Below are 27,189 nucleotides of genomic sequence, written 5' to 3' on the forward strand. Positions count from 1 at the left end.
ACGAACATAACATTTTACAGGTTCAGGCCCATGCAAATGCATGTTTTTTTTTTTTTTAATGTGGGGGGATTTTATTCTCACCCCAAAATCACGATTAGCATGCAGGTTTTTTTCAACTATTGAGTTAATTATTGGCAGTGCACCTCTTTTGTGTAACCATGATCACTAAGGCAAGGTTATTATTTCACCTTGTGTAGAATATCAGCAGTATCTTCTCAGATGCATGTTTATACAGTGTAGACCTGCGACTGTTTTTTTTTAAAAAAAGAAATCTCAAAACACAGATCCCTAAACACAATCCAGTTGAAAATGAACTGTTAAGCTTTTAGAAATATATTTTAAACTACAAGGCTGCCCTGTTTTGGGGTTGTTTTTTTTCTATGAACATTTTAAAAAGTTCCCACCCCTAAAAATATGCCAAGTGATGTCTTCGTCATTGGTAACAGTCTCACCAATTTGCTATCATGGTTTAATTCTTGCGGAATTGCAGCTACTAAGGTAACGTGTAATAAATATAATGCTTTTCAGGGTCGGTACAGTGAAGTTCTCCAACTGTCAACCTGGAACCTGAATGACCTTCAGTTCTATCTGCTGGACAGCGGTCCCTGGCAAGGGGTGTTCAACTGCCCCAGGGGTGCTTTCAGATGAGGTCAGCTTGGCTGCCCCACGTTGGCCTTCTAGCTCTGGATCCAGCTGCAATCTGACCTGCAGGCCAGTGGCATGTCCTTTGTTTCTCAACAGGAGCTCATGGGAGCTGCATTTGCTTATTCAAGAGCAGCTGAGGCAGTACAGGCAGCTCCTTGGCCCAGCCAGAAACAGACGCCAGATGAGACTCGTATGTTCGTGTGAAGCCAATGCAGCAGCAGAACTGGCAAGTCCCCAGGGAACATTCCTTGGACTGGACGTTTCATACAACAGAACCTTTGGAAGATGACAAGTGGATTGACTGAATCCTGATGGCCAACGTCCTCTGTAAGTCCTGGAGCACATCCTGGCCCGTCCCTTCGCCATTTTTGTCATATAGGAGCTGCTTGAATGCTTCGTTTTCGATGAGGACCATCATGTTTTTAAGAAAGTAGCCTTCGCAGTATGCTGAGAGCTCCACGACTCCAAGAAACTGTGGAGAGTGGAGAAGAAGCAGGAGATGGTTATGTTTCTGAAAGCACCTGTTTCCACACGTGTTGATGGCGAACACCTGTTAAGGTAGACTGACTGCGACAGTGGCCCTGATTCTGCATCCTTTGCTGTATTCACACCCAGAGTATGTGACTTTGTAGCTCCTCCCATCAAAGGGCTGAGTCCATTTCTCCCTGCCTTGGCCTTGTGAGTTGCTCAGGCCAAGAGAACGTGGTTGAAGTGAGAGTTGCCAGCTCTGAGCCGGCTTCAAGTGGCCATGTGTGCTTCTGTGCTCTCTCTCAGGACCCTGCCTCTGCCTCAAAAACAAGCCTGAGTTAGCCTGCTTGCAGTTTGAACAACCACATGAAACTGACCCGACAGCGACAGAGCCCAGCCAGGATCAGCCCAGCCAGCCACAGCCGACCGGCCAGCTGACCTCAGAAGCAAGGCTGGCTGAGACCGGAAGAGCCCAGCCATGTTGTCAACTCATGTACTAAACAAGCACTCACTGTTTTAACACTGGGTTTTGAGTCTCTTTGCTCCACTACAGATAACTGGTGCACTGATGGAGTTGCAGACACAGTTCTAATCTCTTTACAAGTATCAATTAACTCACTTAATTCTCACAACCATCCTATGAGTGGGCACTGCCTACCTACCCCCTGTATTTAGGGCAGTGGTTCTCGGCCAGGGGTGATTTTTGTCTCTCAGGGGACATCTGGAAGTCTGGACACATTTTTGATTGTCACAACTCGGGGGCGGGGGTGGCGTGTGTACTACTGGCATCTAGTGGGTAGAAGCCAGGGATGCCACTAAATACCCCGCCATGCAGAGGATAGAACCCCTGGCAGAGAATTATGCAGCTCACATTGTCAGTAGTGCCAAGGTTGAGAAAGTGATCAAGAGACATGGTTCCTGACAGACTAAACCAATACGGAAGGGATGACATTGACCTGCCTCACTTTACAAGCCCAAGAAGAAGGCTTGGCAGACAGTAGACAATATGGATTTGTTGAACGTATGAATGAACAGTTAATTCTCAGAGTAGTGACACCAGCAGCAAACATTTCGTGACAGCATATCATGTGGTGAGCACTGTGCTAGGCACTTCACGTGCATCATCTCATAGTCCTCAAATTTCCTTGATGCAGGTACTATTACCACCTTCGATCTGTAGATGAGGAAAGTGAGACGAGAGAGTAGCTGACAAAAATTCACACAACATGTCCAGGACAGAACCAGGAGCTGAACCCTGGTAACTCAAGTCCTGAAGGCGGTGTGTTTAACCATTAGGATGCACTGCCTCTGGCCTGATACCATTCAACCTTGGAAGCGTGCTTGGTGGAGGAATTCCTGCTTGCGATGCAGAAGCAAATGTGCATACGAGGGTCAGCTGTGTCCGTATTCAGACCTTTTCTACAGTTTTCAAAGCTTGTACGTCTCTCTTTTGCAATGAGCTGGATGCTCAGTAGTTAAATGTTCCCTGAGATGATATCCTGCTGCTTTATTTAGATGCTAAATTATCTAAATGTGGAATTTATCATTCTGAACTCCCTAATATGCTGTCCTTAAGCCAGAGATGCACTTTAAGCTGCTCCGTGTGGAATGGTGGAATTACGATGAGGCAACGCCAACAGGGCGATGGTGGAATGAGCGGGACGCCTGGATTCAAGTTGGGGCTCCCCCACTTTGCTGAATGTGTGACCAGGGCTGGGTCACTTGGCCTCTGGCTTTAGGTTCCTCATTTTCAAAATGGAAACTATGTCATTTGCATCTTAGACCTGTTGGGGGGGTTGAATGGAACATAACTGATGGCAGGATTGTCATCTGTCATATTTAGGAGAGGCAGGTTAGGAAGGGAGCTAAGGGAGGGGGCTCTGGAATCTGCGTGAGGTTTTAATCCAGACTTTGCCACTTCCAGCCATCTGCTGCTCGGCAAGTTATTTAATCTCTCTGTGCCTCCATATTCCTGTCCCTAAAATGGGGGAAGATAATACCTACCTAATAAGCTGTCGCTGGCAATAAATGAGATAATACATGGCACATTCAGAACAATGGCTGATTGTAGTCAGTGCTCACTCAATGTTAGCTGGCATGCTAAATGTAAACTATTCATAATTATTACTCTCATCTCACTCATTTAAATCCAGGGACCCACGTGGACAAAGTAGGTGCCTAGGTTGGGATAAGAGGGGTTGACTGTATCTATGGAACCTAGTTCAGCTAACTGGCCCATAGAAGGACCAAGCCTGTCACCTTTTTTTCTTTTTTTTAAAACTATTATTTTTTGGCTGCATCACATGGCTTGCGGGATCTCAGTTCTCCGACCAGGGACTGAATCCAGGCCATGGCAGTGAAAGCCTGGAATCCTAACCACTAGGCCACTAGGGAACTCCCCCAAGCCTGTACCTTAAACTCACTGACACCATGTGCTAATTCACTGAGCCAATGACCTATCTTCATAAAAATCATGTGCAACTTTGGGCAAGTCAAATCACTTCTCTGGGCCTCAGTTTCCCAAGCTACAAAACGAGGGGGTGTGGACTGGAGGGTACCATGCTCTGTGCATTTAGGACACGGATACACCAGGTAATTCTGTGGTCTCTGAGAGGCTCAGGGGGCCTGGTGAGGTTTATCAGGTGAGTAGGCTTGTTATCACACAAATGTTCACAGAGATGCATAGCATCCTGGAGCTGGAAGAGTTCTTAGGAATGCTTTCATTCTTTCAACATGAACCCTCCTTTTAGAGTCACAGAGAAAGGGCCTCACTGTACATGTGGGGAAACTAAGGCTCAGAGTTGCCTATCTCTGATTCTGTGGACACAGAGAGACCCTCTCCCCTTACCACACCTAGCCACTTGCTTTGTATCAGGGTGTCTCTCATCACAAGTTAGTGTAATTGGAGAAGAATAAGCACAATAAGTACCTACATTTATATTTGGTGATATTTATTGAATGGTGAGTATATATCAGATGCTTGCCTACCTTTACACAGCTAATTACAGACAGAACTGGGACCAGACCTCTCACCTTCTAGACCAACAGTTGACACACTACAGGCCTGTGAGGCAAATCTGGCCCACCACCTGTTTTTGTAAATAAAGTTTTATTGGGAGACAGCCACATCCATTCATTTACATATTGTCTCTGGCTGCTTTTCACTACAATGGCAGAATTGAGTAGGATCAAAGTGACAGCACGGCCTCTGTGAAATTTTTTTTTTTTTTGGGTTTGCGGGCCTCTCACTGTTGTGGCCTCTCCCGTTGCGGGGCACAGGCTCTGGACGTGCAGGCTCAGCGGCCATGACTCACGGGCCCAGCCGCTCCACAGCACGTGGGATCTTCCCGGACCAGGGCACGAACCCGTGTCCCCGGTATCGGCAGGCGGACTCTCATCTCTGTGAAAATATTTATCTGGACCTTCACAGAAGAAGTTTGCTGACCCCTGTCCTAGACAGTACCTTTTTCAAGTGCAGGGACCATATCTTACTAATTTCTTATTCAGATGTATATACACCTCCTGGCAAACAGTGGGCTCACAATAAACACTAGGGAATGAATCCCTTGGTTTCCAAACACACGTTCTTCCCATCACAGTGCCCGGCTGAGCTTACTGTGTTAGCTTAGATTCAATCTGATGAACCAGCTTGTTCTTATTCTCAAGTTGAAAGACACCCTGAAAGGGCCATCAGAAGCTCCAGGGCCTCTTCTTCATGACTGAATAGTTCGGGACAGCTTTGCTAGGAAAAGAAAGATGAGGAAGCCATGCATTTATGGGCTAGGCTTCTCCTCTGGGCTGGAAAACTCCACAGCTGTCTCCAATGGTTAGGTGCAGAACAGAGGTAATGTTGCCAAGAACTTGTTGACATTTGAAGCATGGCTGTTAGTGTCTCAATGCCTGCGTTTCCTGGGGTTCCAAACTGAGTATTGGTTTCTTTTCTGTCTCTTTTACTAAACTAGCTTCAGTATGAGCACAGTCTGGCAGTAATAGAACCCATGTGGCAGGTTATCATTAGCGGGAGCTGCAGGATCCACAGCACAGGGGAAGCAGCACATAGAAAGGGCAAGGGGTGCTGGCATTGCCCCGTTCTCCATGCAAGTATCACGAAGGGCAGGCATTGACCTTGGAAACATTCCCGGATGAGGCCTGGGAGGGTAGACAGAGGCTGGCGTCTGTAAAAGACCGAGCTCTGGCTGCACAAGCACATCAATGAAAGAGGCAGTTCTTCGCCATAGGTGTTCCAAGCCTGTAGCACTAATGTATTCCCAGCCCGGGCTCACGTTGCATCGGGTGCGTTATTAAATGAAAAGAGAGCTACAGAAGCTGCCTGCCAAGGAGCCTGAAGTTATTAAAATGGAACTGTGGAGCACAGGCCTTGCTGCCAGGAGATAGGCCACAGCAAAGCCACTGTGGATGTGGGGTTCACAGGGCAATTTGGGTGTCCAATGGCCAGGGGAGGCGGCAGAGGACCGTGAGACTAATTGGGCCCTTTCCTGGGCAGAGAGTTTCTCTGGATGCTTTTTTTGCAAAGTAACCAGTTCAAGATTTAAAAAAAAATTTTTTTTTGCTGTGTCCCAAGAAACCAGATTTTGGTTAAACCCTTACTTAACCAAAACATCCAGTGTGTGTGGGTAGAAAGTAGCCTGATTGAACCTTTTGATTTACTGATGACCAATCAGGAAATCTTTTTTTGAGTATTATTGCAAGGATTATTGCAAATATTTTGAACATTTATTAGGCCAGGCAATAAACACAAGGAAGAACCTGTGCTTTGGGGTGAGGCAAACCTAGGTTTACATTCTGGGCAAATATCCCAAAGGACTGAAAGAAGGGACTGGAACAGATATTTGCACACCCCTGTTCATAGCAGCATTATTCACAAGAGCCAAAAGGTGGAAGCAACCCAGGTATCCACTGATGGATGAATGGATAAACACAATGTGGTATATACATACAACGGAATATTCTTCAGCCTTAAAAAGAAATGAAGTTCTGACACACACTACAACATGGATGAAACCTGAGGACACTGTGCTAACGGAAAGAAGCCAGCCTCAAAAATAAGCCAGACAAATACCATATGATTCCATTTATATGAAGTACCTAGAGCAGTCAAACTCACAGAGACAGAAAGTAGAATGATGGTTGCAAGGGCTGGGGAGGAGGGGGGAATGGGGAGTTAGTGTTTAATGGGTATAGAATTTCAGTTTGGGAAGATGAAAAATTCTGGAGATGGACGGCAGTGATGGTTGAACAACAACGCGAATGTACGTAATACCGCTGAAGTGTTCACTTAGAAACGGTTAAAATGGTAAGTTTCACATTACGTATGCTTTACCACAATGGAAAAAAATCTCTGTAATAGCTGTGTGACCTTAAGCAAGTTACTTCACCTCTCTGTGCCTCAGTTTCCTTATTAGAACATGGGACTAATGAAAGGGTTGTGGTGAGTATTTAAAAAGGTAATGCAACAAAGTTTAAGCACAGAGGCCTGCACCTGGAAAGGACTCAGGGAATGTTGGTGTAAAACAGAAAATAACATCTCAAACGCAACCTGTGTTTTCACAACGAGCAGAGTAACTATTATGCACATCAGTTGTCACTCTACAACCGTGGATGTGGGAGGCATGCGTGCTGAGCTCCAGTTATACCAAAGAAGAATGCTTTGTTTTAAATTAACTCCTGATCTTAATTTATTTCATTGTTTCTTCCCAGAAGATGCTAATCCCCCTGTCCTGAGAGCATGAACCAAAATGAAGTGGCACCTGGACACATGATTTTAATTCTCTTGGTCCCAGTATCCCCACTTGTGAAATGAATTGGATGAAATCGGTGGTTCACGGATTTTACTCCAAAAACTGGAGTGAAGACTGGCCTTAGGGCTGAAATCACAAAGGTTGCCCTGGGAGCCTGTTAAAAATACAGATTCCTCGGCTTCCCTGCAGAGATCTTTGGGGTGAAGGGCCACACCAAGATTCCAAATGTCTCCCCAGGTGTTGGGGCCACCTGACTAGGAGGACTCCTTGGACCTCTCTAGTGTTGACAGCCTGTTCTCAACCTTGGCACATCTGAGAATCACCCAGGAAGCTATGAAAAAAATACCTTTTTTCCAGGCTCCACTCCCAGAGATTGATGAATTGGTCTGTGATAGGTCCCAGGCATGGGGATTTTTTTTTTTTTTTTTTTTTGCGGTACGTGGGCCTCTCACTGTTGTGGCCTCTCCCATTGCAGAGCACAGGCTCCGGACGCGCAGGCCCAGCGGCCATGACTCACGGGCCAAGCCGCTCCACGGCATGTGGGATCTTCCCGGACAGGGGCACGAACCCGCGTCCCCTGCATCGGCAGGCGGACTCTCAACCACTGCACCACCAGGGAAACCCCAGGCATGGGAATTTTAAGTGAGTGCCCAGGTGATTCTACCGTGCAGCCAGCATTGGGAACCTCAGTTCTAGCATAATGGTTCTCACCTGTGAACACCCCCAGAATCACCTGGAGGGCCTGGGAAGCCATAGACAGCCAGACCTCACTCACAAAGTTTCTGATTCAGTAGGTCTGGGTGGGGCCTACAATATACATTCCTGACAAGTTTCTGGTTGATACTGATGCTGCTGGATTGGAGACGACACTTGGAGAACCACTGTTCGAGAAGCTTGCTGCTCAAGGTGTGGCCTAGACCAGCTGCAGAGGCTTCACCTGGGAGCCTGTTAGAAACGCAGGACTAGCGCCCACCCCAGAGCCTGCTGAATCAGAGTCTGTGATGTGACTCATACGCATGCTACAGTTTGAGAATGACTGCTTTTGAAACTTCTGCTTGCTTGCTTTCATTGTGTTCTGGAGGGGCGGATGAAGGGAAAGACATCCCTTCTAAGCAGGAAGCAGACCTTGGGAGGAGTGATGACGGCTTGGCCTAAATGCACAGGCCCAGCATCCGCGCTCTACCCGGACTCACAGTGTCTGCAAAGAAAGCCTCTCCCGCGACAAGGCATGGCGGGGGGGTGCTCGGGAAGTGAGAATGGGATCGATTACCTTGGCGTGGTTGTAAATATCCACACAGTTGTCGGTATTGATGCTCTTTGCACAGATAATCTCACAGTGTCGCTGCAAAGCCTCCAGCTGGAAAAATTTAGCAGCAGACAGAAGCTAAAAACCATGAAAAGAGCCTGTTAGAGGTTGGGAGGTGGAAGGAAAGCAACGCCCACGGTGAGAAAACTCTTCACCTCCCACAGCGGTACCCAAGGTGAAGGCACCGAGAATAAAGTGTCGGACATCACTCTAAAGCTGGAAGGTTACACTAGAGCTGTTGCTGGCATTACAGGACTAAGACTCAGCGACAGAATTCAACTGCAGGGGAAGATGGCAGCGGGGAGGGGTGGGGTCGAAGTGAATCAAATTTACATTTATGACAGCAAGAGGTCAAGCAAAAATGCTTAAAATTATTACATCCAGAAATAAGGGTGATGTTCTTATTCAGCAAGGTGGGTATCGATGTGGCTCACTCCCTCATTTATCCATGTCTCCACACAGATGTCACCTCAGGACTCCTCCCTCCGTCACGATCTGGCCCCCTTACCCTGTCTGAGTTTTCCTCACAGCCCTTCTCACACCAGACATGATGTCATGCCTGTCGCCCTCTCCAGAGACCAGGAGGGCAGGGATCTCTGTCCCTTTGCATAGCTGCTGTATTCCAGCCCTGAGCACGGCACCTGGCTGTGGAAGATGCTCAACAGAGGCTCTGGGGTGGGGAAGAAAGGGCTGAAGCGAGCGTTCAAAGGGATTGCCTTTGGGGAAAGGACTGGGAGGATGGGGTGGGGGGTGGCTGGGTGAGGTGCTTTTATGTACTGTAAAGCCCTTCTGTATTATCTACATGATTGATTATTTCAATTTGAAAATAATTTAAAAAAAGGTTTACAAAAGAGTCTGAGTCCTCAGAGTGTAGTTTAGTCCTGAGGTTGTGACGTGTCAGAGAAGCCGTCCAGAGAGACAGGAGAGTAACTTTGGGGGGCGGGGGAGTGACCACAGAAGGTTTCACAGAGTAAGAACAAAAGGATAAATGGTCCCCAGTGAACACACAGCCCCTGTGACACATGCCAGGCACTGTAGTAAGCACCTTGCAAATAGAAACTCTTAAGATCTTCAAAACCCAATGGGGTAGATATTGTTATCCCCATTCTACAGGTTGGGAAACTGAGGATCAGAGAGGTTAAATTACTGCTCCAAGATCACACAGCTCAGAAGGGGTAGAGCCTGGATGTGAACCCAGTCTGGCCCAGAGCCCATGTCTGAACCACCGTGTGGTGTCACCTCTTGAACAACTCATAGTGTTCTGACATGTCTCATCAGCCACCCTGGACTTCAGGCACCTGAATGGGCTCCTAGCTCTTCCGCTCAGGAATAGCAAAGTGCTTTTGGCTTCTGGTTCAAAGCTACCAGCTTTAACACGAGTTCTACTTCTAGGAAGGAGCAGGGAGGGGAGAAGAGGCAGGGTTACGAGAGGTGGACAGGAGACAGGGAGAGCCAGGCAGCTGCAGGAATGAGGGGCCTGAGTGAGGCCAGGAGAGCTTTGTAACTGGTTCTTGGCTTCTGCCTCCGTGGACATGCTGAGATTTGAGGAATGCTTTCAGACCATATATTTCTCTTACAAATGACAAGGGAGAAGTCATCAAAGATAGTTCCTGATGATGCTATTTGAGCCCCAGCTGTGCCTGAAGCTAGCGCTAGCCTCAGACTCTTCAGTAAATTTCCTTTCCTCCACCCACCAAAGCCAGTTAAAATTGGGCTTCACTCAGTTGCTATTGAAAGGGATCAGACTAGCGCACCCAGCGCCCCAGCCTTCCAGGGGAGGGGCTCTGATGAGAAGCCCTTGGGAGATCTAAGGAGGCAGGCAGGACCCCAAAGCCTGCATCCAAATGAAGACCCAACACAGCCTCCCCCCAGACACCGCCCGTGCGTGCCACCCACTCAATGACACAGCGGATTCCTTACCTCCATGATCTCGTTGTTTTTAATGAGAAGCGACTCTGGGCCACCGTAGTAGAGGTACTGCATGACCAGCTGGAAGACAGAACACAGTGAGCAAAGTGTCAATGGCACACAGACACAGTCATCTTAAAGCCATCCACTCAAACCCTCAGGCTGGTTCTGAGTCCCTGTATGACACCTCTTTTTAAGGGTGACCATTCCCACCGGATCACTGCCTTTCAGGAGAAGTTCCCTTTAAACGCTTTATGGGCTGGATATTTTTCCTTACACCATGCTGCAATCTGTCTCCCTGCGGTTCATCCTCGGGGCCAAATTAAACAATTCTAAGCTCTGCTTCCCAGGACGGTTTTCCCCCATCTATGACTGATAATCATGGGCTGTCCTCCTGCCTCCCACCCCACTGAGCTGCCCACAACTGCAGCACACGTGGTGTGGCTTAAAGACCCTACACCAGCGGCAGTCCCCCTGGGAACATGGCCCGGTTTGATTAGAAACCTCTTGTTTAAGTTCCAGAGGGTGACGGAGCCACGGTGAAACCACCTGCTTATTATAACTTGACAAGATCTAAGATGAAGTCATCAGGGGTCCAGGGTTTCAACGTTTCATTGATGGTGTGAACTGTCCAAGCCAGGCTTTGTACATGTGACTCAGGATGCCGGACGGTGTGGAGAGTCCCAGAGCTTTGCAAACTGGTGTCCCTCAAGTAGAATGAAGCCTAAGGATGTGTTAGTATTGGCTGTCACCACCTCCCATGGAGCTGAGTATAAACTTTTTAGGTGGTGTGTATCCTTCCCAGTTGGCTACTGTCTCCATTACTCTCTAATGTTTTCTGCCTGCCTGTGTGACACACTGACTTTACCTGCCTGGGCTTAATAAAGGTGTGTTGGAAAAATCTGTAGACTGTTACATTCCATTTTGGGGCGCCTATAAAATGAGGTGCTTGGACTGGGCTGCCCTCTATGGTCCCTTCAGGCTCTGAGAGTCTGTGACTAATACAGAACAGTGGTTAGGAGCAAGGAACCTGGAGCTGGGCTGCCTCAGTTTCTGATCTGGCTCTGCCACTTAAAAGCTGGGTGACCTGAATTAAGTTAGGCTCTCTGTGCCTCAGTTTCATCATCTGTAAAGTGGGGATAATATGACCTACCTCATGGAGTTGCGGTGAGGATTAAATGAGTTAATATATGTAACAGGCCTAACAGGGGCCTGGCAGGTGCATGGCAAGAACTCAATAAATGTTAGCTCTTCAATTTTCTCTGAGGTTGAAAAATCTTCTTCCAGTAGTGCTTCTGCCATGTGCTGCCACGTGCTGCCACTTTCTTACTCAGGCCAGTTAACATCCTTTGTGACTGATCTCAATCTACTTTTTGCATGTGTGTTTAAAGTAATCATTTTTCAGCTCATACAACTCAATAACAAAAAAAGACAACCCAACCAAAAACTGGGCAGAAGACTAAAACTTCTTTCTCCAAAGAAGACATACAGATGGCCAATAGGCACATGTAAAGATGCTCAATACTGCTAAATATTAGAGAAATGCAAATTAAAACTATTAGGAGGTATCACCTCACACAGGTCAGAATGGCCATTATTACAAAATCTACAAATAAGAAATGCTGGAGAGGGTGTGGAGAAAAAGGGAACCCTCCTACACTGTTGGTGGGAATGTAAATTGGTGCAGCCACTATGGAGAACAGTATGGATGTTCCTTAAAAAACTAAAAGTAAAGTTGCCATATGATCCAGCAATCCCACTCCTGGGCATATATCCAGAGAAAACTCTAATTTGAAAAGATACATGCACCCCAATGCTCACAGCAGCACTATTTACAACAGTCAAGACATGGAAACAACCTAAATGTCCACTGACAGGTGAATAGACAAAGAAGATGTGGTATATTACTCAGCCACAAAAAGAATGAAATAATGCCATTTGCAGCAACATGGGTGGGCCTAGAGATTATCATACTAAGTGAAGTTAAGTCAGAGAAAGACAAATACCATATATCACTTATAAGTGGAATCTAAAATGACACAAATGAACTTATTTACGAAACAGAAGCAGACTCACAGACATAGAAAACAAACTTATGGTTACCAAAGGGGGAGGGGGAGGGATAAATTAGGAGCTTGGGATCAACATATACACACTACTATATATAAAATAGATAAACAACATGGTCCTACTGTATAGCACAGGGAACTATATTCAATATCCTGTAATAAACCATAATGGAAAAGAATATGAAAAAGAATATGTATATATATGTATAACTGAATCACTTTGTTGTACACGAGAAACAAACACAACACTGTAAATCAACTATACTTCAGTAAAACAATAATTGTTCAAAAAATGTGTATATGTATCTATCATTTACAGTTGTATTGAAATAGAGTTCATATGACACAAAATGCTTCGATTTAAAGTATACAGTTCAATGGTTTTTAGAATATTCACAATGTTGTGCAACCATCACCACAATCTAATTTTAGAATATTTTCAACACCCCCAGGAAAAACCCCATGCCCATCAGTAGTCTCTCCCATTTCCTACTTGTGCTGACAACCACTGTGATTTGCCTGTTCCAGACGTTTCATACAGATGGAATCATACAGCATGTGCTCTTTTGTGTCTGGCTTCTTTCACTTAGTGTGATGTTTTCAAGGTTCACCCTGCTGTCACGTGTATCACTCTTTCACCTCTTTTCTATTGCTGGACAATATCCCGTTGTGTGGATGTACCACATTCTGTGTATCCATTCATCAGCCGATGGACATTGGGGTTGTTTCCACTTCTTTGCTGTTATGAATACGGCTACTATGGCTCAATCTACTTTTTCACATCTCACCTGCCACTCCGCCCTCCTCGCCCCCTAACCTGGATAACGTCTGCCTTTTTCACTCTGACCGCTCCCAACCATTTGCCTGGATCAGAACCTACCACCGTCTCTTTCACTCCTCTGCTTCTGCCCACGCTGTTCCCTCTGCTTGGATGCCCTTCCCTTCTTCTCCACCTGTTGATCTCTGGCCCCTCCTTCAGGATCTAGCTCAGTGGTCACCTCTGTGAAGCCTCCTCAGATCTGCTCAGATCTCTCAACTGCCTCCCACCCCGTGCCGGGCACCCCACCACGCGTGACTGCAGTGTTACTTCCCGCTGGAGTCTGAGGGCACAGACTGGGTCTCATCCATCTCTGCCTCCCCAGTGCCTGCCTTTCCTCTTTTGCATTTGAGTCTCCTATGCTCTGGCCACCTGCCTGTTGCAGAGATGGCGGTGCTTTAATGGTGATGGCTGAGGCTTTGTGAAATGATATCGTAGCATTGTTTACCCGCCCCGCCCCCCCCAAACCTGATGGGTCATAAGCATCTAAAACACCACATCGGCGAATGCTGGGACATTTGCTTTATTAAAATCCATTGATTCCCCTAGCACCTCTCTTTTATAAAGGCCAAACCAACAATAATAACGGTAAGAGCCATAATAATAACTGTCCTGAACACAGGGCTGCTTCAGTTACAAAGCATGTTATCTCATTTCCTCACGGTTGGGTTGTTGACTTGAAATGCTGCTTTCAAGGGCACGGATGGAGAACCTGGGGCTAATGGAATTTAAACTGGGCTGAGCCATGCCACCTTCAGACTCAGCCAGCACAAGCTTTTTCTGCAAGGGGGCGAAATGGACCCTTATTAGGCCAAAGGGCCTGTTTATGGAGTTGTTTTTCTTGGCAGCTGTCAGCCTGCATGAAGCAGGATGTAAACGGCGTCCACAGCCTCATGGAGGCCCTGCTCCCAGGTGCAGCCTCAGCTGCATGAGGCTCTTGCCCGTGCATGATGTTAAACATTCTTGCAGGGAGGAAACTCAAAGCTGTCTCATTTACTAAAATTCTTCTGTTTAGCATGGAAGTGAAGTGAGCAGGCCCCTGGGAGCCTCCTTCTGGGTCAGATTCAGCCCTACTTGGCCTATTTTGAGCCACAAATGAGGCTTTTCTTCTTTTATGGGGAAGGGGCAGGCACATGGAAGAGTCCCCAGGGCCTCTGCTCAATCTTCTCTGCCCATTACAGTAACTGGAGGCTAATGTGGCCGGGAAGCCTAATCCAGCCAAAAGTAATTACAGGTCTATGATTCCTCTGGGGCTGTGCCTTTCCACGTAGGTGTCTCATTTAACCAGCTCCCACAGCAAACATTTATTGAGTGCCTACTACAAGCCGGGTTCTGATGACAAGAACCTCCCCAATTAGTCCCAGGCGTGATGGCGTAAGTGCTCCCTCCATGAGCACTGGGAGAGCTGGGGGATGCGTGGTTTCCAGCATCTGGCTCATGCTCCAAATGCTAACGGGCCTTTCCTCCGGGCTGGGCGATTTTTAGGGAGGACCCAAGGCCCCAGAGCAGGGAGGCAGTTAAGAGGTCAGGTCTGGGAGTCAGCCAGGCCTGGGTCTGAAGCTCAGCTTGGCTGTGATGAGCCGTGGGAGCTCAGGCCACTTCCTCTACCTTGTCTGCTGGGTGGGAGAAGAGCCACCTGGAGGGGGAGCTGGGAGGACTGAATGAGATGACGTGGGGCAGTGGTGCTCAGAGTGGCTCCCTGGACCAGCAGCATCAGCATTACCTGGGTTCTTGTAAGAAACATGAATTCTCGGGCACCACCCCAGGCCTACAGAATCAGGAACTCTGGGGGGCAGGGCCCAGGAATCTGCATCTTAGCAAGTTTTCTGCATGTTAACAAGCAACTCCCTTCACCCCCCAGCGCTTCCCCTCGAGTTTCTGATGCCTCCTAAATTTCGAGAACCACTGTAACTTAGAGCACTGGTTCTCCGCCTTGGCTGCACATGCCTCTGGATGATGGCAGAGGGTGGAGACTTCAAAATGCTGATGCCTGGGCCGCAGCCCAGATTCTGATTTACAGCCTGGACACTGGGAATCATCAAAGTTCCTCAAACGATTCCACTGCTCAGCTGAGGTTGAGAACCACTGGTTTCGAACCCTGCACGCAGCTGGAGCACATGAAATGGGAGCTGCTCTTATTATTGTTCCTCTTTGGACCAGTCTGGGTTCAAATAATGGCTCTGTCACTGACCAGTACTAAGTTCTCTGGGTCTCAGTTTCCCCACCTCTAAAAGTGGCAAGATTAATCCAGATAACCACATGCAAACAAAGGTCAGTGCCTCATTCATAGCTGGAGTTAAAAATGGGGAAAATGAGGCTCAGAGAAGAGAGTGTCTTGTGCATGGTTATTCCATAAGGATTCTTTATTTTGAAGTTTCAACATAACCAAAGGAATGCATCTCTAATGGTGGAAATACTGACACCTCAGTGGGCTTTAGGGCTTTAGTGTGAGGTCATGGTGGCTTCCTGGCAGCCCTCTGGATCACAGGATCTGGGGGACCAGGGTCAATCACCAGTGGAGGGAAGAACCATCATCTGGCCAGCCACACTTGGCTTATAGTATGTGGTTCCAATGCATCTTTTCAGTCTCCCGTATACCTTAAGACACAGCCAAATGGACTATTATCACTTTCCCTCAAATACACATCGCAGTTTCCCACTTTTGTGCCTTTGTTTATGCTGTTTCTCCCTCTGGAATACCCTCTCTCTCCTATTCACCAGATGAGGAAGCTGAGGCTCAGGTAGTCTGGGTAATTTGTTCAAGGTCACACAAGGGACAATGATTTTAAACAGGAATGCAGCTATTTAAACTGGGGAAGGTAGAATTTAGATCCTGAAGCAGCTCTGTCCTTCAAAGCCCAGATCAGGACCCCCGCCCTATGACCCTGGTTACGGCCATGCTTGCCTCCTGCTTATGTCTGAGTGGTCTCCTCAACCCTCTTGGAATGTGAGCCTCCCGAGGGCCAGCCTGAGTCTTACCCACATTTTCCCAGGGCTGTCCTTCCAGAACTGAACCAGAGGAAACAGGTCCTGTTCAGAATCCTATAAACTCCATCCCCAGATCACCCACATTGGCCGACTGACCCTGGCTGTGGGAAGACTGCACGGAGGGGCCACAGTCTCCCCTGTAGGCCCCCTGCTGGACATAAGCAGCCCACCAGCCTCCATGCCCCAGATGAGACTCGGAGCTTCAGAGATAGGGCTGCAAGGCCAGATGGGGGTGTGAATTTCTCCTAGTGGCGAGAATGTCATTGCAAGGCTGGATTTATGAATCAGGCATGAAATCCAGGGCCAGATGGCTTCACAGGCAAATTCTACCAAACGTACAGAGAAGAACTTATACCGATCCTTCTCAAACTCTTCCAAAAGACTGAAGAGGAAGGAACACTCCCCAAAACATTCTATGAAGCCACCATTAGCCTGATAACCAAAACCAGACAAAGACACCACCAAAAAAAAGAAAAAAAAAATGAATCAGGCATGAAGAATGGAGGAAAAGGGAAGAAAGCTGCTGTGCCCCCTTAGAGGTGCCCCATAAACCAAACGGTATTGATTTCAAATGGAGGGAGATGTGGCAATATCATCTGGCCTCTGACAAACCTTCCTTTCCTATTTACATTAGGTTCAGACCAATGTTAAAGTGACACTGGATTCCCTGAAGTCCACTGGTTCCTGATCACACGGGGCTCAACCGCCTTTGGGGACTTCATACCTGCTGTTCTCTGTCGGGAATGTTCCAACTCCCTTTCTTAAGCCCTAAGCCTCCCCATGGTTTGCCAGCTTCTCCTCAGCCTGCAATATTTCAGCGACACCTCATCCAGGGGCCTTCCCCAGTCTCCTTGGTCTGAGTTGCCGTAGCTTGTTGGTTCACCCCTCTCTCATGCACACCCCACTTTATACTGTAACTCAGAGTTACCCCCTCTGGACTGTGAGTCCCCAGGAGAAGAATGTCCTTTATCCTTGTGTCTCCAGATCCCAACACAGTGTCGGGCACATAGTAGGTGCTCAGTTAATGCTGTGGGCATGAATGGATGGTAGGTGGGAGGGGCAGTGTGCGGATGGGGGCCAAGAGTGCAGGAGCTGATGACTCAGTACAGTGGCTGATCCACAGGTGGAGGGTTGGAGGGACCCACCGGTGCCCCGCACCTACCAGCAGGGTTCCAGGCCACAGAAGGGGCTTACCTGAAAGATGGGGTACTTCACGTATCCGATCTCTATGCAGGTGTTGTCATTTGTTGGTTTGCTAGAGAGGAGGGCTTTGAACCTGAGGAGGAACATAAAAAGGGAGATAAGAAGACTCAAAAAGACATCAACAGCTTGCAAGAGACTCAGCTCTCTGGAGATAGAAACATGTAATGTCTTGTATCCCCTCCCACTCTGAAATACAATGACATATCCATAGATTGTTTAACATAATGCTCCCCCTTCTGATATGATACCATAATTCAATCTGAAGTTAAAACTAAAACTCTAAAGTTAAAAACAGTGTTTGGAACTGTTAAATTATTTCTCAAACAGGTGATTGGAAAAGAACAAATGCCTTTTAAAACCCCGTCCACCTTGTAGGGCCCATCACAAAGGCTGCCTTCTTCCTGGAATCCTTCCTGATTCAGGCCTCAAGCTCCTCAGGTGCCCACGGAGCTCTCCACCTCCCTCTTCCCCCCCCCACCCCGCCCCCCACACAACCTTTGCTCCAAGAGGGCAGGGACTTCTGCCATTTCTGCCTCCTCAGAGCCTATGCCAGGCTGGACCTGATGCAGTGTAGGTATTTAATCAACATCTGTGGATTACCTAACCATCTCCCTATGTGGGTGATCTTCTGTCTGGGGTTTTAGGTGCATTTTCCTGCCACTGACTAAACTAAGCTCCTTGTGGGTGGAGACTCAGTCAATGGAACACATGGATACTCAATACATTTAGAAATCAGCTAAGCTGTGTCTCCTTTTATAGATTAAGCTTTAAATTTGAAATAATTTTAGATTCACAGAAGAGTTGCAAACATCATACAGAGAGTTCCAGGATGCCCTTCACCCAGCTTCCCCCGATGTTACATCCTACACAGCCATGGTACCTTTGTTGAAACTAAGAAATTAACATTGGTACAATACTGATCTAGTTCTTCTATGGTGTCAAAACCGAGAACCTTGCAAGGGACAGTGTATTTTTCTTGCAGTGGCAAAGCAGACATTTGGGGTATTAGGTTTTGGGGGGGACACTGGAGATGCCAGGAGGCTTTTAGGAACCCAGGGAGTGTTGGCCACACAGCTTCATCAGTGACCTGGAAGTGGGTTCCGTTTCTGAATCCCAGTGTCCTTACCCTCTGCTCACCCCCTGGCAGCCTGCCCTCTCCTCATTCAGCATCACTTTCTTCTCTGCCCACCTTCACCGATCCCTGTTCAGGTCCCGGGATAATGCAGTTCTAAAGGGTCAATTCCATCCATCTCTACTCAAATCAAAAGGAGAAGCAAGGGCTGCAGCAGAGCTAGCAGGGACGGTGTTATACTACTGTTACTCCAGAGTCAGGGAAAAGTAAGGTTCAGGACCTCTGTGTTGTGGGTGGCTTATGTCAAAGTTCCCTGATATTTGGAGAGCAGGCCTTTCAACGCTGCCGTGTAGGAGCTTTCAGGCTGCACAAGGACACCTGGCTGCGGGAGCTACAATCCAATCCACGCTCTGCTCATGAAGCTCTGTGCCCGACATGTGCCCCATCTGCCTAGAGGAATGGTGCCCTAAGCCACATAATCAGGCTGCTGATTATGCTTGTGTTGGCCCCGTACTCTTTTTCCAAATTGTGGTTTAAAAACATGTAACATAAAATTTACTGTCTTAACCATTCTTAAGTGTAATGTTCACGTGAAGTGTGCTCACATCGCTGGGCAATCAGTCTCCAGGACTTACCTTGTGTCCATTAAACAACTCCCCACTCCCCTCTCCATCCCCACCATCCCCACCATGCTACTTGCTGTCTCTATGAAGTTGATTACTCTAGGTTCGTATAAATGGAATCATACAGTATTTGTCTTTTTGTGACGAGCGTATTTCACTTCATATAATGTTCCCAAGTTCATTCATATTGTAGCATGTGTCAAAACTGCCTTCCTTTTTAAGGCTGAATAACGTATGTATACACTACATATTTTTTTATTCATTCCTCCACTGATGGACTCCTGGGTGGCTTTGCCCTTTTGTCTTTGTGAATCATGCTGCCTGAACATGGTGTACAAATGCCCTGTACTCTTGGATCCTTGATTTTGAGAAGAAAATCTGCCAGTTCAGTGACGATACCACCCAAATTGAATTTCAGAGAATAGTAATAGCCACCCTCATAATTCAGTGCTTTCAAAATTGATGACACATACCTTGGAGAGGCTGTAAATAACAGCACTTTGTGAGCATAAAATGGTCTTCCTTCTACCAGAAAGGTAACATCTGACATTTCTTTATTGTTAAGGAAATGAGGATCTGGAACAGGAAAGGGAGAGAGGGTAGATTTAGAGGAGAGAAGGGTGAGGTTTGGATTCCTCTTTTGGAAAAGTGCCCAAAAGAGCTGACAGGGAGGCCATGGCGATAAAATACTCATTGGAGAGAAAGTGACCAAACAGGAGACAGAATCAGTTAAAGGAACACTCAAATCACTGAAATTCAGTTTCTCGTAGGAAACCTTCATAGCTTACTCGCAACTAAAAGTAGCATTTCCTCTTAGAAGACTCGCCCCCAGCCCGAGTTCAGATGACTGTCAGGTGTGGAAGGTGACCATCCACCCCCCTGGCCTCTAAGGAAGTCACCCCCCCCACACCTCGCTCCTCCTCCTAAAGCTCAGCACCCTCCCGCCTGAGAGAAGTGCTTCTGAAGAGCTGTCCCCTTGCCGCTGCGTTCCAGGCATTCTGAAATCCAAGCCCTTTTCTCAGGGTCAGAGGCAAACGAGCCAGGCCCCTGCCCTCAACTCCAAGAATAAAGAAGCTGTATAACTAGTTGTACAACGAATACTCTAGTACTTACTGAGCACTCACGATGTGCCAGGCACCGTGTGAGCTGGCACTTACACGTGTAAACTCATTCAGTCCTGGGAGAAAGGGACAGCTGTCAGGTGTGCAGCTGGGGACACTGAGGCCAGGAGTCACAGTCACTTGGTCAAGCAAATGGCAGGTGGAGAGGCCAGGATGTGAACCTAGACATTCTGACTCCACGGCCTGCATTGCTAAGCACCGGGATCCTCCGATTTGCCTGTCATTTTGGCCATTTTTCCTGGGGCTACAGAAGGTGCCAGTCTGTCCTCAGCTCAGCACTTCTGTCTCACTGGGAAAATCCACCAACACTCCCGTGCACTGCTACACGGCTCCACCCCACCTGGCTTCTAAGTCAGACCCCTGGCCTGGCCCCATTTTGCCCAGGCCCTGCTGTAACTTTGATCCAGAATTTGCCTTCCTGGCTGATTCGCCCCAGGTGGTGGTCCTGGATGTCCTCCTCTCATATTTCTCTGTCCGTACCTACAGCCACCTCACCTCTTCCCAATAAAAAAGTTTTAATTTAAAACATATCAAACAAAGCATAAAAAAGTCAAAATCACCTGTAATCCCACTATCTTAAAAAAATTTTTTTTATTAAAAAAAATACAACAAGGGCTTCCCTGGTGGCGCAGCGGTTGAGAGTCCACCTGCCGATGCAGGGGACATGGGTTCGTGCCCCGGTCTGGGAAGATCCCACATGCCGCGGAGCGGCTAGGCCCGTGAGCCATGGCCACTGAGCCTGCGCGTCCGGAGCCTGTGCTCTGCAACGGGAGAGGCCACAGCAGTGAGAGACCCACGTACCGCAAAAAAACAAAAGCAAAAACAAAACAAACAACAAAACCCAAACTTCTATAACTATCCAGGTAAAGGGAAGAGAGGTTACAGGGGAAGGCCCCAGCATTGACTAACACTTCTCCACTTGCTTTTAAGACTGTTAACAGGTTGGAGTGACTTTCTCCCTCTTCTCAGCCACCTGCCTCCCTCTGCTGGGTCTCTCTCACTCCCACTGTCCACTTCCAGCTAGCCCCCACTCCTGCTTCCCAAATTGCTAATATCTCCTACCTTTAGCTCTTTTTACCATTCTCTCCCAGAATTCACTGGGAGGGCAAGAGGACAACGTACTATAAAAAAATAAGGCATGTGCTCTCCAGTTTGCCATAGTCCCCACCACTCCCTATTGTATTACACCAAACTCATTTCAATCATTTTTATGACCTGCCTGGCCCTACAGAGATGCCAGTTTGGAAACTTTGTCACTACTCTTATCTTTCCTTTCAAGTAGATTCCTAAGGAACTATTATTTGGCCACCTTTAGTTATCTGAGCTTGAAATGCTGTATTGAAGATGCAAAACACTACATGTTCCATATTCCACTTATCAGTAATTATGTCCTTTTTCTTTCATCTTGTGAGCTTTGAGCCTCTCAGGCCTGCCTTTATTCTCTTGGTGCTAATAACCCTTGGGATTCCAATGCTTGGGCTGAAAACCAGGCCCTTTTAATTGTTGGTGAAAGAAACCTCAGCAAGTTCAGGAGGAAAAAAAATGTTCCCTCCTCTCCTATAGCTCCAGGAAAGCAGATTTTATGCTGCATCAGTGAAACAGCCCTTGCAAATGTTTGCTCTAACAAGGGTGTCTTGTAAGGCACCAGCTGTCAGATTATTGCTACGTCCTGGCAATGTAACCTTCAATCTCTAAAGTCTGTTAATTTGATTGATCTTTATAATTTGTTGCCCTGATAATATTTTAATTAACACCTGTTTTCTACAAGGTAAGAACTACTAGCAGTTTTAGTACATTCTGGTTTGCCTACATGAATGGGCATAAAGAAAACCAGACAATTTTGATTCAACTGCTAAGTTTTTCATTTTAGCATAAAAGTTGTATCATTTAAATTAACAGGTTATTCAGGACAGGAACAAAAATATTTTAAAACAGTTTCATGAATTTAGCCTTTTCACTAATTTAAACTAGCTCACCTGTTTCAAAAGTAGGGGTTTTGCTAAAGGGTAGAATTTTTCAGATGCTTCCACTTCTCCAAAGTTTCCTGGTCTTTATAGGAAGAGGAAACAGGAAGTAGGAAAGTCCTCAACCTTCATGGCAAAGGGAGTCCTTTATCTTTAATATTTTATAACCCCCCAGGCAGTGAGAGACAGGCCCTCACAACAGAAGGTTCATGTTTTAGGATTCAAGGCAGCTGAGTGTTTGCCTTCTTGCCAGGCTGATCAACCAGGTTGCAAGCAGACTCAGGATCTTCCGAATGAAATCAGTGCCTGATGGAAAGGTTTCTTCTGGAAAACCCCAGAAGCCGGACTGGAGAATGATGGAATTGTGGCTTTGGGGGGACCTGGGTTCAAGCTCCAGTTCCACCTGAACTGATGCTGCAGCCTCTGAGAGCCTTTCTTTTTTTTTTTTTTTTTGCGGTACGCGGACCTCTCACTGTTGTGGCCTCTCCCGTTGCGGAGCACAGGCTCCGACACGCAGGCTCAGCGGCCATGGCTCACGGGCCCAGCCGCTCCGCGGCATGTGGGATCTTCCCGGAACGGGGCACAAACCCATGTCCCCTGCCTCGGCAGGTGGACTCTCAATCACTGCGCCACCAGGGAAGCCCAGAGCCTCTCTTTGTTCAGCTTTGACCAGGATGACACTGTGTGCCTCCTGGGGTGGCCCAGGGATTGCTTGAGAGAGCGTAGGTCAGGGGCTTTGCTGTGGCCAGCTCAGTGCCAGGGTCAAAGAAGGGTGAAAAGTACTGTCACTGTCCCCAGCTTTTTCCATCTCAGGGAGGAGGGACTTCATAGAGGGGAGGCTGGGGGAGAGCAGCCATGCACAGCTCAGCCTTCTCCGGGACTTTACCTGGCTGCTGGAAGTGCGTGGGCTCAGTAGGTCTTGGGCAGCCCGTCACTGTCGGTGACTTGCAGTAGAAAGGCACTGAATGGAGGGATGAGATTTTGGCGAGTTCCCTTGTCCACACCCCCAAGGTATGTTCTCCAAACAGTTTAATCGCATAACAAAGGTGATATCCCGATCTCCACCTACCTCACTCCATCTCGTTTGTCCATCCCGTTTGCCCTCCAACACTCCCACCTTCTTTTATGGCGTTTGCTTGCTCCCTGCCCTCAAATCACAAAGCAACAGCGCAGGGCAGGACCCCGGGAAGCACTTACTCACCCAGGCGCGAGGTCTGTTTCCGTTTGATCTCTGTGAGCTTGGGGATGGGGTAGGGTCCGTAGCAGTGAGTGAAGATGACACACAGCTGCTGGCTGATCACTTCGTTCTGTGGAAAGGAAAGAACAGCTCACACTGCTGGGGGCTGTGCCCTCATCCAAGCTGTGCTGTAACAGTGGGTTCCTCCCCCCAGGCGAGAGGAGCCCACAGACCTACTGCAGATTCTCAAGAGAAATTCCCCCCGACATCACACGTTCACTTTGCCCCTCAGGCCCTGGATTTGCTTGCTTTGTTGGTCCACTATTTCTAGCAGGTTCATTGATGGAAGTTTAATTTGTAATTAAATCCTTTTTTGCTCCAATCATTTCTTTACTATCCATTAGACAACAAGTTTTATAACTCACAGGATGGAAAATAAGTTTTTCACCCTAAACACACCTTTATTAATACTCCAAAATTCTGGCAGCAGGTAATTATCCCGAAAATCACAGCAGGAAGCCCTTTGGGTCCTGTGCTTGTGCTCTCCATGACCAAGATACAAATGCTCCTGATTCGGCTTTCTTCTGAATTTGATTCTGGTGCTGAGGCATTTCCAGATCCAGGAGTGCTCACTGAATCACTTCCTCCAAAAAAAAGTGTGTGTGTGTGTGTGGGGGGAATAGTTCTGTGATGCAAAACCACAGCTGCCCCAGGTGCTCAGGGAGCCTGTTTCTGATCGCCCTTCGCCCTTCACGTTGTTTCCTCCTTTCCCACTGGGGCCCGTGCTGTTCATTAATCTCCCTCCAACTGCAGGTGTGCAGGAAGAAAACCCAGGAATCAGAGCATTTTGGGGGATGCTTTTTACTGGGTGAAGGGGGCTGAAACTAGGGGCTAAAAACAGAGGTAGATAGCTAGACATTTACAGTATATTAAGAAAAGTAGGTTACAACACAATTTGTACCATGTATTTTTGGAAGTAAAATGCTACATATATATTTGGATGCATAAAGAAAGGTCTGGAAAAAGAGTAGCTACCGTTGGGTGGGACGATGATGTCTTCCCTTTTCTTTTTATCTATATTTTCTGTAATAAACAAGTGTTGCTTTGGTCATAAAAACAATAAATGTTATTTTTAATTTTAAAAGACAGGTTTGGGACTACTAATGATGTTAGCAGTTCTTATTCTTGAATCTACTTCACTGTGTTCCTGAAAGAGAGGGATTACAGCTCAACATATGGAAAGAAAACCCAACCCTTTGATCCTGCAAGGCACCATGTTACCTCAGAGGGGGTCCATAGAGGTGCCTAAGGAGATGCAATCATATTGGACAGAAAAAGCGATTCTGCTTTCAAAGATGATGCCTTATGACCAAAAGGTGTTACCTTCCCCTCTCATTTAACACTCACAGAGAGACTGTCTCATGGTTGCAGCAGTGGTTCTCAAAGTGTGGTCCCTGGACCAGCAGCATCAGCATCACCTGGGAGCTTGTTAGAACTGCAGATCCACAGGTCCCATCCCAGACTTCAGCCTCAGGTGGGCTGGGGGTGGGGCCCACCAGTCAATATTTTAACAAGTTTTCTGATGATTCTGATGCTCCCTTTGGTTTGAGAACCACAAGTTTCATATATTGAAATTCTGTCTTGGGTTTGACCTGGGCTGGGGACTGTAAATTTGTTTCCTTTGGTCTAAAGCCTTGCCACACAAACGTGCTCCATCGACCAGCAGCGGTAGTATTGCCTGGGAACTTGTGAGAAATGCAGACTCTCACCCTAGGCCCATTAAATCAGAATCCGCATTAACACGCTCTGCAGGTGATTCCCATGCATACGAATGTTGGAGAAGCACTGGGTGGTTGGCAGTACTGTGGCCCCTAGAGGACTGCGTGCCCTAATCCCTGGGACTGTGATATCATGAGATACCACGCCTGTGAATATGTTCTCTTTCAGAGCAAAAGGGACTTGGCAGGAGTAATTAAGGTCACTAACTAGTTGACCTTAAAAGGGGGCGATTACTTTGGATTATCTGGGTGGGCCCACTGTAATCACATGAGCCTTTAAAATTAGAGGCAGAAGAGGAATTCAGAAGGGATGGGGGAGAAGTGGAAGTCAGAGGGACTGGAAGCCTGAGAAGGACTTGATGCACTGTTGCCTGAAGACGGCAGGGGCCACATGGTGAGCTTGAGAGGGAATGCAGGCCCCAACACTAGGAACAAAATGTGACCCCCCAGCTGACCCCAGGAAGGAAATGGGACCTCAGTCCTACAGCCACAAAGAACTGAATTCTACCCAAACCTGAATGAGCTTGCAAGTGGATTCTTCCCAGGTCTCTAGAAAGGAACTCAGCCTTGCTGATACCCTGATTTTGGTCCTGTGAGACCCTAAGTAGAGAGCCCAGCCGAGACCTTGTGCCTGGACTTCTGACCAATGGAAACCATGAGATAGTAAATGGCTGTTGCCTTCGGCCTCTAAATTGTGGTCATTTGTTACTGCAGCAATACAAACTAATAGAGCTCATCTAGAGTTTGCCTATTTCGTCATCCTTCTGACCCCAGCATGCCCGACACACTGTGGATGCACAGTGAATACTTGCCTATCACAAGAAAGATGAGACCTGTGACCTGCAAGATGCTCTGTGCAGACTGTGTGATGAATGGTGGTCTCACTACCTGCACCTGGGGTTGTCTTGGGAGGCTTGCTGGTGAGCCAGCCCAACTCATCAACTCGGGGGAAGGAATGAAGATCCATTTCCTGGATTTCGTGACCCGTAAGAGAAGCCTGAGCAACCAGTGGACTCTTCGTGGGGCTTTTTTTTTTTTTGTGGTGGTGGTGGTGGTGGTAGTTGTTTAATTCAATTCAATAGGTACTTATTCAGCATCTAAGAGGTGACCGGCACTGTGAAAGGAGCCATACTGGGGGCAACAGAGGTAGCAGAGCAAGATCCCGTCTCTCCAGGAACTCACAGCTTGGCCTCACTTCCTAACTTCACTATGTGTTGTATCACCTGAGAAAGTAAAGACAAGGGCTGTCTGTTCCAAAGGGACAATCCTCAAGCACTTAAAAATTATCTGGGAGGCACGTTAACTCCCCCCTCCTAAGTGAGGGCTGCATATAGTGACTTGATTCCAAAGAGCACAGTCTGGAAAGTGAGGGGGAGGCAACGGTAAGTTTGCTGTGGAGAAACTTGACAAACACCATCTCAGCCAGGTGGTCAAGGTCATCATCCCCGGTGATGAGTCATATTGACAGCACGTACATCTGATGTGACGAGAGAGGCACTTTACCTCGGTGGTCATCCTTCCCAAACCCACAATCTCAGTCTAAATCCTGAGACAAATACTGCACACTCCACTAGAGGGGCAGCCTATAAAAATGTGACCAGTACTCCTCAAAAACTGTCATGGTCATCAAAAACAAGGCAAATCTGAGAAACTGTCTCAGCCAAGAGGAGCTTAAGGAGGCATGACAACTAAAGGTAACCTGGTGTCCTGGAGCAGAAAAAGACACTAGATAAAAACCGAGGAAACAGGTATAAAGTATTTAGCTAACAATAACGTCTCCATGTTGGTCCACTGATTATAACAAATGTACCACACTAATGCAGGATGTTAATAATGGGGGAAGCAGGTGAGGGGTTGTATGGGAACTCTCTGTGCTATCTCCTTCATTTTTCTGTAAATCTAAAGTCATTCCAAAAAATGAAGTCTATTATTAAAAGAAAAGCTGCCCAATGAGGAAATAGGAAGATTATGATGAAAGCACTAGAAGTTCAGGAGAGAAAGGGAAAGAAGGCGGGTCATCAACAGTTCCCTAGGCTTGACTCATTCATCCCCCAAAGCCTTCGTGAATGTAAACTTTCCCTCATGCACTAAGCTATGCTTTCATCCATTCATGAATTCTTTCTTCAAATATTTATTGAGCATCTGCTAAGGGCTGGACACTGTGTGAAGGATCAGGTTGATGAGCCCGATGCCAGCACCAAAGATGCTGCCATTTCCGAGGCTTTCTGGCTGCTTCTCTTTCAGAGATGAGAACCCTAAAAGACTCCCCACTGTGTCCTTGAACTCATCTG

General features: G+C 47.3%; 1 protein-coding gene across 2 annotated transcripts in view; it reads right to left on the minus strand.

Moving 5' to 3' along the window:
* Positions 1 to 494: 494 nt before the first annotated feature.
* Positions 495 to 27,189, minus strand: part of ABTB3 (ankyrin repeat and BTB domain containing 3) — a gene marked incomplete at its 5' end in the record, with an annotated part of 310,688 nt that continues 283,993 nt past the window's right edge. For both annotated transcript variants that reach the window (XM_081248697.1, XM_081248696.1), the window contains 6 exons: positions 495 to 1,117; positions 8,143 to 8,256; positions 10,099 to 10,167; positions 17,155 to 17,236; positions 19,332 to 19,434; positions 23,145 to 23,250. In XM_081248697.1, the coding sequence (XP_081104823.1) occupies positions 908 to 1,117; positions 8,143 to 8,256; positions 10,099 to 10,167; positions 17,155 to 17,236; positions 19,332 to 19,434; positions 23,145 to 23,250 (684 nt within the window). In that variant the 3' untranslated portion in view covers positions 495 to 907. The remainder of the gene's footprint in view (positions 1,118 to 8,142; positions 8,257 to 10,098; positions 10,168 to 17,154; positions 17,237 to 19,331; positions 19,435 to 23,144; positions 23,251 to 27,189) is intronic.

This window comes from Mesoplodon bidens (assembly GCF_964165515.1).
Source record: "Mesoplodon bidens genome assembly, chromosome: 11".
Classification (NCBI taxonomy): Eukaryota; Metazoa; Chordata; class Mammalia; order Artiodactyla; family Ziphiidae; genus Mesoplodon; species Mesoplodon bidens.